Source organism: Macrotis lagotis, chromosome 1 (assembly GCF_037893015.1).
Source record: "Macrotis lagotis isolate mMagLag1 chromosome 1, bilby.v1.9.chrom.fasta, whole genome shotgun sequence".
NCBI lineage: Eukaryota > Metazoa > Chordata > Mammalia > Peramelemorphia > Peramelidae > Macrotis > Macrotis lagotis.
In genome coordinates, this window is record NC_133658.1 from 589,744,089 (window position 1) to 589,756,163 (window position 12,075).

Genomic DNA, 12,075 nt, shown 5'->3' on the forward strand with positions numbered 1-12,075 from the left:
GTCATCTATGGTCAGTTGTCATAATTCTATCGGAGAGAAACTTATCCCCATTTCATTAGATAACAGGATATAAAAATGTCTTTAAACTTTGTTTGCATTTCTGCATATTAATTGCTCTTTAATTTCTACAATGCTATCAACTAGAGGTAAGGAGAACCAAATCTCTTCTACCCCCACACATTTGAACATAGATATTATAGTTTTAAACTCTTCCTATCTTCTAAATATCTCTGTAGTCACCCAATACTGAATCTTACACAAATCCTTTTCCCCAAAACCCTTTTTGAACCAGGCCCACAAAAATATAACTCTAAGCTGATCTTAATCAGTAATGCTCTTATTCATCCTGTTTCTCTTCAATCAATGTGTCTTACAGAAAGAATGCATCCAATGGATCCTATAATCTGAAATTCTCTTTCAAGTACTTTCTAGGAGAACATATTTTCTTGGAGAACATATTTTTTGAGGTTCTGCAAATATAAAAATTTCCTGGCATATTGAGTGAGTGGGGCAGCTAGGTAGTACAGTGAATGGAGTGCCAGGCCTGGAGTCAGAAAGATTCATCTTCCTGAGTTCAAATATAGTAAGATTAGTAAACTAGTAAGTCAGATCCTTACTAGTTGTATGACTCTGGGCAAGTCACTTTACCCAGTTTGTCTCAGTTTCTGCATCTATAAAAAGAAATAGGATACTAGGTGGAGCAGTGAATAGAGCACCAGCCCTGGAGTCAAATCCAGCCTCAGACACGTAATAATTTCTTAGCTATGTGACTTTGGACAAGTTGCTTAACCCTATTGCCTTGCAAATGCAAAAAAAAGAAAAAGAAAGAAGAAAGAAAGAAAGAAAGAAAGAAAGAGAGAGAGAGAGAGAGAGAGAGAGAAAGAAAGAAAGAAAAAAAGAAAGAAAGAAAGAAAGAAAGAAAGAAAGAAAGAAAGAAAGAAAGAAAGAAAGAAAGAAAGAAAGAAAGAAAGAAAGAAAGAAAATTAAAAAAAAGAGATGGAGAAGGAAACCACTTTAGTATCTTTGCCAAGAACATAACAAATGGGGGTTAGGCCGAAGCAGATGATACTGAAAAATGAGTCAACAAATTGAGTTACTTCTCCAGGATCACTCAGACAGTAAATATATTAGATAGGAGTTTTAGCACAAACCCTGGAATTACAAAAATAAATGCAACACAGATCCTGTTCCTAAACAGCTTACAACATGCTGGGTGAATAGATGGTCAAATAAATATGAGAAAGCATTTTTCAAAGAAAATATCAACAATCATGAAAAAATGCTCAAAATTACTAATAGTTATACAAATTAAAGCAGTTCTAAGGTCCTACCAAATTCCCATCATGGGCATTCCCAGCATGGGCAATGGAGAATAGGGAAACTCTGAAATGTACAGAAACATTTATAGCAGGTTTTTTGATAAGTGACCAAAAAAACCAACAAAACTGGAAACTAAGGGAGTAGGAACCTAGTAGGGAATGGCTAAACAAATTATGCTAAATAATTGAAATGAAACATTATTTCCCTGTAATAAAAGTTGAAATGGGCAATTCAATAGAAACTAAGAAGACTTCTACAATGTAAAGGAAGAAAATAAAATTAGGAGAATATCCTATGAAGTCGATAACATTAAAAAGAAAACAATTTTGGAAAAGTAGAACTCTAATTAATGCAATGACAAATCATGATTCCAGAAGACCCAAAAAGGAAGCTCACCACCCATCTCCTGGCAGAGAGGTGATGGATTCAAAATGGACATAGCCAATATAGGAATTTGTTTTGCTTCACTATGCTTACTTATTACGATGTTGGGGGAAAAGGGGAGAAAATATATGCCTGTTAATTAGGAAAAATAATAAAATAAAATTTAAAAAACAAATTTAGTGAACAGATGAGATAAATTTTCTAAAATATACAAGGAAGTGAGGAAAGTGCAAAGAAGTCTAGGAAAAGTGCTATAGTTAATTTGAAGAGTGCATAGACATAGAAACATGGAAAATCATCTTTGCTTTTTTAAAAATGCAATAATCCCCAAATGCTATCTTTCCTAGAGGAGGCTAAGTAAGAGACTAACCCAGAGTTCCTGGCTCCAGCATGGTTAACCCCTTTGACCTTAGCAAAGCCTTTCTTGAATTATCTTTTGAATAACTCAGAGAAAAAGAAAAAGCAAGAATAACTGAAAAGGGGAAGAAATGCCTAAACTTTTAGAGCAGAAATCACTCCAGCTGCAAGCAAAGTCTGGCCAGTGAAATATGAGACATATGGGGCCTGTGTGGGTTGCTTAGCTATGCAGAGCATTGCATAGCCGCTAATATTTAACCAAATGAAGTCAATGTGAAACAATCCTGCTCTAACTTTGGGATATTAACAAATCTCTCCCTTCTCCCCTTCTCCTAAGCAAAATTCTTATGATAGTTTGCCCATATTTTCCAAGAGAATTTTAAGTTTCAGAGTCCTCTAGAAAAATAAATAGGATGGGCTTCTTATGACCAGTGTACCTCTCTCCTCAGTATAGAAAGTAGGAAAAACAAACAAGAGGATCAAAACGACGTACAGTATCTTCTGCTCAGTCTCCAGGCTTTCGTTTTCAACTTCTACACTTGGACCAAATCCTTTCTAGTTTGGAAAATCTTCCACCCCCATCCTTAACCTCATTCCATTCTTCTAGAAAATTCAGAGTTCCCTTTGCAATGGGAAGTTGCTATCCAAACAAACTGAGAAGCTCCTGTGCTCCCCCCTCCTAGGAGATGGAATTCAGAACATGAAAAATTCTGTTCCCTACCTTCAGTCCTCTTCCATGGAAAATAAAAGTTACAGAACTTCCTTTGGTGTTGTGGTAAAAGGCACCCTGCTCACTCATGCAGGACTTGTCTCCGGGGTGGTTAGACTCATGCAGAAGAGAACAAACCCATCCTCCCTCCCACCAGAGTGGGAGGGAACTGACCAAGACCCAGCATCAAGACAAGCTATTTTTAAGTTAATTTCTGTTTGGAAAAAAAAAAAAAACTGTAGTTCTCCTAGCTAAGAAAAAATACTAGGAATTCTTCATTAATCAACTAAAGATTCACTGTGATAATTCTCTTTCTAGCTTTTTTTCTATTTCCTGGAAATTTTTCTATTAAGGATCATTGAATCAGGGGGGAAAAAAATCAAAGACCACACACAAGTTAAAAATCAATGTTTAGTTTAAAAAGTTTAAAAGATAGCTTGAAATATAGTTGAAACTATGTCCTTTTTCATCCACGTATCCCCATTACTTAATATGGCTCCTGAATGTAGTTGGTGTTTAAACAGTGAGGTTGAATTTTAGAGAATAAAGTTTTAACTCTTTTTAGCTAAGAATAGGAAACATTAAATTTTATTCAATAAATGCACCAAAAAAAATTAAGCATACTTTAATAGCTGGAGTGAGAGAAGTGGGAAAATAAATCTGGGGGGAGAAGAATAATTCAGAGGCAGAGAGGCTTGCCACACAAGGAAAAGCAGAACCAAGGAGACAGTAAAACTGAGAGGTAGAGAAACCCAGAAAAGGAAAGAAAAGACGGAGCTAGTGGGAAGGGAGGAGATGAAACTAAGGGAGAGACTTAAAGGCACTCCCACCTATCACCCACTCAGCTCTATAGTCCCACAGTTCCACCTTTCCCAGGGATATCAATGATGCTTTTAATTGGTAGAACTATGCTGAATTGTCTCCACACCTTTGTCTTCTACCTCGAGGAAAGGTTTTGGGGAGGTTAAGTGAATGGAACTATTTTTTTTCCTAAAACCTTGGGGTTCAGAGCAGCCTGTGTACTTTCTGGGTTTAGGACTGCCAGCCCATAGCCATGTAGTGAATGATTGATGAAGTGTTTGTAATGCTTCCTCTAGATGAAATAAGAATTTCTTGTATCTACATGGACTTCTGAGATTTGGAATCTTGTTCATCTCCTAAATCAAGAAAATATTGCCTAATGTAGGAATGTGGGGGGAGGGGAGGGACACTATCAGAAAAGTCCAGAAAAAAGAAAAGAAAGCAGCAGAGCTTCCTCTGACATATGAAACATGAACCAGATAGAGGCAACTGGGGTAACATCACAAGTCTTCCCAAACTCAAACCTCTGGGGACACTAGAGAGAAGAAAATTAAAGGACACAGCAAAGTATAAGACTGAATTTTTATCATAGGCATAGGCATTTGCTGAGATAGTTGGAGTGTTGGGGGCGGGGGAGGAAATTGGGAATTCATATTCCCTTCCAGGGCTTTACTGCAGATGAATATAATTGGTACCTTTTGCAAAGCATGTTTTTTTTTTAATTTTTCCTCTTGAAGATTACATATGACTGCCTCTATGCCAAGAATAAAAAATTGTACCCAAGATACAAGTCTGTCTTTTCTGTCCCCATGTAGCTGATTGCATTGTGCCAAGGTCACAATTTAGGATTCAGGTAAATATAGCTTATTTAGTAGTGAGGTTTTGCCCATAGCGTGGAGGCTCAAACCTAACCTAATTGGGTAAAGTCACCTACACTCACTAGAAGGACAAATTGACACAGGAGAAAGAAGTTTTCAATTCCAAGAATCATGGGCTAACCCAGCTACTGATGCTTCCTATTGAATAAGGTCACCTAGAGGTTAATTATATCACCTTATCTAGATTCTGTCTCTAATTATCTACCTTACATCATGACTTTAAATAATTACCTTTCATTCTTTTCTCACAAAGTTTAGTACCTCACTGACAGTCATTCTCTTATCCCTAATACCTGACCTCTTCATTTCTCACCTGGATTTCATCATGTCACCCAGAAACTTCATCATTCTGCTAAAAGGCATCAAACCCTGGAGCTCCTACCTCATCAGTCCCCCCAACCCCACTCCTGGGACTTTCCATCTCTCTGATTGGAAAGAGTAAAAGATAAAGAACAGTGAGTTCCTCCTATACCCTCTTAAGAAGGGTGCCAAGGGAGCAACTAGGTGGTGCAGTGGATAGAGCACTAGCCCTGGAGTCAGGAGCACCTGAGTTCAAGTGTGGCCTCAGACACTTAATAATTGCCTACCTGTATTTCCTTGGGCAAGTCACTTAACCCAATTGCCTTAAATTTTTTTTAAAAGATTGCCCAGGCCAAGAATCTCTTCATTTCCCATCAGAATATATTCCTCTGGGGGCAGCCAGGTGCTGTAGTGGATAAAGCACTGCCCTGGAGTCAGGGGTACCTGAGTTCAAATCCGGTCTCAGACACTTAATGATTATCTAGCTGTGTGGCCTTGGGCAAGCCACTTAACTCCATTTGCCTTGCAAAAACCTAAAAAAAAAAAAAAAAAAAAAAAAAATATATATATATATATACATATATATATATATATATATATATATATATATATATATATATATATTCCTCTGGATTGCATCATGCTCCCATAACAGGTACCCTTTGTCCCTTTTTTACTTCTTTTTTATGTGTTGTCTTACCTATTAGATTATAAACTCTTTGAAGGCAGAGATTGTTTTTTGCCTTAGTAATTCCAGTGTTAAACACAGTGCCTACTGAATAAAAGGGTCTCAGCAAATGTTTATATATTAATAAATTGAGTTTTTATTTATTAATAAACTGACTGACTTCAATATACTCCTTGATGTCTATCTGGCTCCACAATTCATCAATTTTCTCAGCTCCTGTAATATTCAGTGGTATATGAATTACTGGGACAAATAAAAATTGTGATGTGGTTCCTTTTAAAGGACAGCAATGGCTGAGTTTTTACTGATAATAAAAAGACAGCTTGTCTGACCTTGATCAGATAAAAAACAAATCTTCAGTTAGTTCTTTATCAGTTGAAAGCTAGATTTCATTCAATACATTTTCATTGTCTTGTTCTTTTGTTGTATTGTTAATTCTATAGTTTTAAAGAAGATTGTTCTTAGGAAATGTGAAAATGTAGCTGTTAGACAGCACATTTCAATAACTGCTAGAGATACTGCAATGATTTTTGATAAAGAAGTCAAAAATTTCAAGATCATTCAAACTCACTCATTTACACCAAAATGCAGAGTGGATAAAGATGAAAAATATCAAACACTGGCAAATTAATGCTACCAAAAAGACTAATTATTTTCAGAAAACAAGTCTGCTCCTTTCAGAAGAAGAGAATTGAAAGAATTTTCTCTAGAGGGCGATTTAGGTGTCTTAAAAAGATGGGAGAATATTGAAACCATTAAAAAAATTCAACTAATATTATGAAAAAATACTTATCAAAGACAAAACAATACAAATTTTTTTTTGTTGTTCAATTGCTCTTAGTCATATCTGACTCTTTGTGGTCCTATTTGGGGAGTTCTTAACAAAAATATCAGGTGATTTGTCATTTCCTTCTCCAGCTCATTTACCAGATTAAAAAAAAAGGAGATGAATAGGATTAAGTGACTTGCCCAGGGTCACACAGTCAGAAACTGTCTGAGGTCATATTTGATCTCAGGACAATCAGTCTTCCTGACTCCAGGCCTGGACCTCTATCCGTCACATCACCTAGATGCGCTATTAAAAATAGATTTACTAAAGAGTAGAAAAAAAATTCGTGCAGATAAAACACTTTCATTCAAAAGCTATAGCAAAAGAAGAAATCCAGATGAGAGTATACATGAGCATCTTCTTCAAACTGCAAAACAGTCATCCAAAAAATTGTTTGGGAGATTTTAAAAAATTTTTTCATGGGGCCTGGAAGTCTTTTCCCCATTGAGGGGATGATAAACTCTGATAAATATGCTAGCATACTGAGAATTATAATTGTCCCAGAATTACAGAATTTCTCAAGTAAAAATAGAATACCTAACTACATATCACAAAAGGCTAAGACAATTATCTAGGACTTTGATACTTTGCTGACCTACACCTAATTTAATTACCACTGAAAAACTATGGGCTACAATAAACTATGACTTATACACACTATGGGCTAGACTTAGGAAAATGATCTGTTTGTCCATGAATTAAGGTATACTTAATATCCAGTGTGATCGAAAAAATGCAGTCTCATGATAAATTAAAGAATATGTGACAAAATCTTGTGAACTCAATGTCAAACTATGTGTAATAAGTGATTGCAACAAAGACAAGTTGCAAATTAAAAGCTGGGGGTTGAAGATATGGTTTATTATATAAGTGAATAAATTTAATGGCTTTACTTTACCCCAGTTAATTTGCACACTACCAGGGAGGGGAGAGCAGGAAGGGATGGATCAAGTATTTATCATCTACTTTGTGGTTTCTATGATCATCTCTTGACAAATGTCTCCCAAATCAGCATAGCCACACCTCAATTCTTCTCTCACATCACTAAATGCTGTTTTATATTTTCACTGGGATATTCCAGAGATATATTAGGCTCAACTTATCTGAAATACATTATTTTTTTTTCAAAACCAATCCTTTTTTCTTTTTTGTTTGTTTTTGTTGTTTTGGGGTTTTTTTAGGTTTTTGCAAGGCAAATGGGGTTAAGCGGCTTGCCCAAGGCCACACAGCTAGGTCATTATTGAGACCAGATTTGAACCCAGGTACTCCTGATTCCAGGGCTGGTGCTTTATCCACTGTGCCACCTAGCCGCCCCTATAATCCTTTTTCTTAAAATTTTCTTATATTTACTTATCTATGTAAATGTTCTATAGATAAATATAGCTAGGGCCAAATAATAGGAATAATGAATCTTCTGAAATGGTTGCATGAATTCAGATTTGCATAACACATTTTCACTGAGCTGGAACCAATTATTTTATTTTACATAATTACAACTTCAAATAATGAAAATCGTTATACATGTGGCCATTTCAGGAGAATCATTATTCATTATTTGGTTGTCCTTTGTTATCAAAGAAGACTAAATCCACACCATTATGTTAGAGTCAAGTTGCAGGGTGCCTGCCTGTGACTGATCAGACCAATACCTGCTCTGAATGTTCTATCACAGATTGAGCACGAATAGTCCATTTGAATATTTGGGGTGGATTCTCTAATCTTGCGCATCTCATTTTTCCTTTGAGCTACTTCCATTTTACTTTGCTCATAGAGCACAGCACCCTATCTGCTGAGGGCACACTAAGGGCTAAGTGGTCCTATGCCAGTGTTTCCCATGTTGAATAATCAGTTCCAAAGTTCTTAAGAGAGACATTGAGAATGTCCTTATATCACTTTTTCTGACTCCCTTGTGAGCACTTGATCTGTATGAATTGTTCACAAAATAGTCTTTTTGATAAGCATACATTTGACACTCAAATAATGTGGTCAGTTCATAGGAATTGCATTCTCTATTTGTATTTTCATATTTGAGTTTGGATGTTTGGTACTTTAGTTTGAGAAAGGATCTCAGATTCTGGTAACTTATCCTGCCAGGTGATCTTCAAAATCTTTCTAAGACAATATAAATGGAAGTGATTCAATTTCCTAGTATGGCACTGGTATATTGGCATATTACAATTAGGTCAACACAACAGCTCTATAGACCTTCAGTTTGGTAGGTAATACCTCTTCTCTCCCGTATTTTCTTTCTGAGCCTCCCATGTACGGAACTAATTCTAGCAATGTTTGAGCCAACCTCATTATCAATGGGTATATACCTGGAAAGTCTATTGCCAAGGTAAATGAACTTATAGTATTCAAAAACTTCTTGAGTTTGCTGTAACCAATGGTTCCACATAAGGAGTGTTGCTGGCTGATGGAGCACCTGTTTTTTTCTTGGTTTTCTTAGGTCAAAATTAGCACAAGCAGCAGAGAATTGATCCATAATTTGTTGTATCTCAGCTTCAGAGTCTGCATTGAGTGTACAATCATCTGTGAATATAAATCATGTACCAACTTTCTCTTTAGTCTTGACTTGTAGCCTTTTCAAGTTAAATGATTTACCATCATTGTGGTAACTGACCTTGATGCCAAGCTCATTCTCATTGAAGGCATCTGACAACAAAAAAAAAAAATGGAGGGGCTGATGTTAGTAATAAAAAGTTGACAAATTCAAATCCAACCCCAGATGCTTATGGGTCAGCTAGGTGGCACAGAGCTGTTGTTAGGAGATCCTGCATTCAAATCTGACCTCAGATACTTGTCACTTACTAGCTGTGAGACCTTGGGCAAGTCACTTCATCCTGATTGCCTCTCATCCAGGGCATCTCCAGTCATTCTGATTCATATCTGACCACTGGCCCTCCCCAAATCCAGTTCATGTGCTTCTCATGGCATCACCTCCCTGATGTCATGGTATTCTTTAAGAATGAAGGACAAACATCCTTAGCATCATCATCATCATCAATTGTGTGACCCTGGGCAAGTCACTTAGCCCTGATTGCCTTTTTTCAAAAAAAAAAATGAGATGGGGGTTCTTTTTTCTGTATTTGATGCTGTTGATCGAGTTCTTCTGTGTTATCAGTCTGTTCTCTGGATTTTGTTGACTCTGCTTTCTTCTGCTTTTCCTACTGTCTTCTCAGTCTTCTCAGCTATTCATTTGTCAGAGAAAGAGGGAGAGGAGGAAAGAAAGAGATCTAGTAAGGAGGAAAGAAAGAGATCTAGCAAAGAGGGAAGAGCAAGGGGTTTTGAGAAGAAGAGGACAGGAGTAGAGGGAATCTGGGTCAAATGTCCTGATTTCTCTGTAAAGTAGTGTTGGTCCTCAGCTGACAGAGACTGAAGGCAGGAAGAGGAGAAGAAAGAAGAGGAGGAGGAGAAAGAAGAAGAGGAAGAGGAGAAGGCAGGGGCAGCTGGGTGGCCAGTGGATAGAGCATTGGTCCTGGAGTTAGGAGGACAGAGTTCAAATCCAGCCTCAGATATTTAATACTTACTTAGCTGTGTGACTTTGGGCAAGTCATTTATCCCATTGCTTTACAAAATAAAAAAAAGAGGAGAAGGAGGAGGAGGAGAAAGAGGACAAGGAGAGTCAATCAACAACTAATCAGCATTTTTTTAAAGCCCTTAATCTGTTACAGACACTCTTTACCAATATCTCAGTTTAATCCTCACAGTAGCCCTGGAGGAAGTTGCTATTTTATCCCCCTTTTACAGTTAAGCAAATGTGTATGGGTTGGAGTTGGGGGAGGGCGAAATGATTTGCCCCAGGGTCATATATTTAGGAAATGTCTGAAAATGGGCACCTAGGGAGCGAGGGGGATAGAATCTTGGCCTTGGAGTCAGGAGGATGGGAGTTTGAATGCAGCCTCAGACACCTGCCACTTACTAGCTGTGTGACCTTGGGCAAGTCACTTCACCGGGTAGAGTGCCTCGCATCTTGTCATCCTGGTTGCTGTCCAGATCCAGGTCACTGGACCCAGATGGTACCGGCACTCGAGGCCGGTGACTTAGCCCAGCCCCCCCCCCCAACTCCGACTCCTGTGCTTGTCAGGGCATCACCTCCCAGGTGTCACGGTCTTCTTCCAGGAGGGGGACCCTCAACAGCCTGAAAACGGAGTTGAGGGTCTGACTCCAGACTCGGGTCTATCTACTTCGCCCTCTTGGCCCACGACACCAGTGAGGAAAAGACAAGGTCAACTGCACCGGGCCGCCCCCAGACAGACACCCAAGGCCAGAACGGCGGCGTCCTCCGATGCTCTCCGGCCCATGTCCCCGCAGCTGGGCCTGGAGGAGGGCACGCGAGGCTCTGTCCCTTTAAACCGTCAATATCTCCATCGCCTGGCCCAACTGGACCTGAAGGTGTTCCGGCCCGGCCCGTTCTTGTAAAGCCCCGAAGACTGTGCTGGCCGATGCCTCCGGCCCCTACCCCGGTCTTTCTTAGAGCCGCTCCTCCTCCTGCTCCTCCCGCTCCTCCCCCCTCCCCCCCCCCCCTCCCCCCCCCCCCCCCTCCTCCTCCTCCTCCTTCTCCTTCTCGGCCCTCAAAGCGCGCCGCGGCATCTGTCATCACCAGGGAGGCCAAGGGACCGGCTCAGGACATCCCGGTCTGCAAGCACAGTGACACGCGGCCCCCGGGGCCATTCCCAGAAGCTGGCGGGACACAGGGGTCAGGGACGAGGTTGATGCAGGCGAGCGGGCGGCCTGAGGCTTTTCGGGCTTTGCTCCTGACCCTGGGCCTTCTCCAGACCCAGCTGTTGTCCATCCTAGGCCCGATTCTGGACCGGCTGCCTTACGGACCCGCCCAAAGTGGGGAGGAGGGAAAAGTTGGCTAGGGCTGCTTTGCATACCCACAAGGCTGTGCGCCGCAGAGCGCGCCGGAGAGCTCGCCTTTCCTTGACTTTCCCATCTTTCTCCTCCGGACTCTGGAATACTGCAAGTATATAGTGGGGAGAGTGTCTCTGTCTGGCCAAGATGTGCCCCAAAGAATCCCGGAAGGAGGAAAATTCACGGACGAGCATTAGTCGCCATGAGCTGAAACTGGAGTGTTGGTGTTGGGCTTGGCCGGGCGGGAGATTTGAAGCATACTCTGGTTTCTCTTCAAAACGTACAAATCTTTCGCCTTTTACTAAAGATTTCCGTGGAGAGAAACAATTAAGAGTTATTAACTAATTTTTCGAGGTCTCACTTTGTGAGACTTGCTTCTTTGTACCAAAAGAAAGATGCGTTGAGTTTTTCAAGTTGCTACTTTTAAAATTTGTTTGTCTTGTTCTTCAAGTGTTTATGCTTGGGGCAGTTTGGGGGAAAGTATTTGGTTTGGCGTCAGAAATAACTGCGTTCAAATCCAGTCGCCAATTTGCTTGCAGAAACTTGAAACTGAAAGTAGCTAGTCTTGTAAACAGACGAAAATCAAAACTACGGTTATTTGTCCGCAGTTCTCAAGTTTAAGGACGTTTCTCTGAAAAAACAAATCTATATTGTTATTGTGGCTTTAGAAAACTACTAGTATTTTGGCTCCAGGCTATTTTTTTCCTGTTCAACATTCAGTCATCTGGTCTAATTATTGCATAGAATGGACTCTATTAATTACTCTTTAATTCAGGACAGGACACGGGCCAGAAGGCGTAGTTCGGGGCCGAGAGTAGCACAATGTTCCTTAAAACATTAAAATGCTTCAGTTTGCTGGCTTGGCGACAAACCTCCCTTCTCTTCTCCCCCACCACCACCACCACTCATTTCCTTTTGAGCTTCCCAGCACTGAACTAGCTCTGCCAACGCC

General features: G+C 39.8%; 1 protein-coding gene and 1 non-coding gene across 2 annotated transcripts in view; one reads left to right on the forward strand and one right to left on the reverse strand.

The window, feature by feature from the left end:
* DZIP1L (DAZ interacting zinc finger protein 1 like) overlaps window positions 1–2,929 on the reverse strand; it is a 64,439-nt gene extending 61,510 nt beyond the window's left edge. The window contains exon 1 of the mRNA XM_074214848.1: window positions 2,783–2,929. Within this exon, the coding sequence (XP_074070949.1) occupies window positions 2,783–2,860 (78 nt within the window). The 5' untranslated portion in view covers window positions 2,861–2,929. The remainder of the gene's footprint in view (window positions 1–2,782) is intronic.
* An 8,451-nt stretch (window positions 2,930–11,380) lies between these two features.
* On the forward strand, window positions 11,381–11,495 carry LOC141510302 (U5 spliceosomal RNA). Its single transcript, XR_012474807.1, has one exon. It is a non-coding gene; the product is annotated as a U5 spliceosomal RNA (small nuclear RNA).
* The last annotated feature ends 580 nt before the right edge of the window (window positions 11,496–12,075 follow it).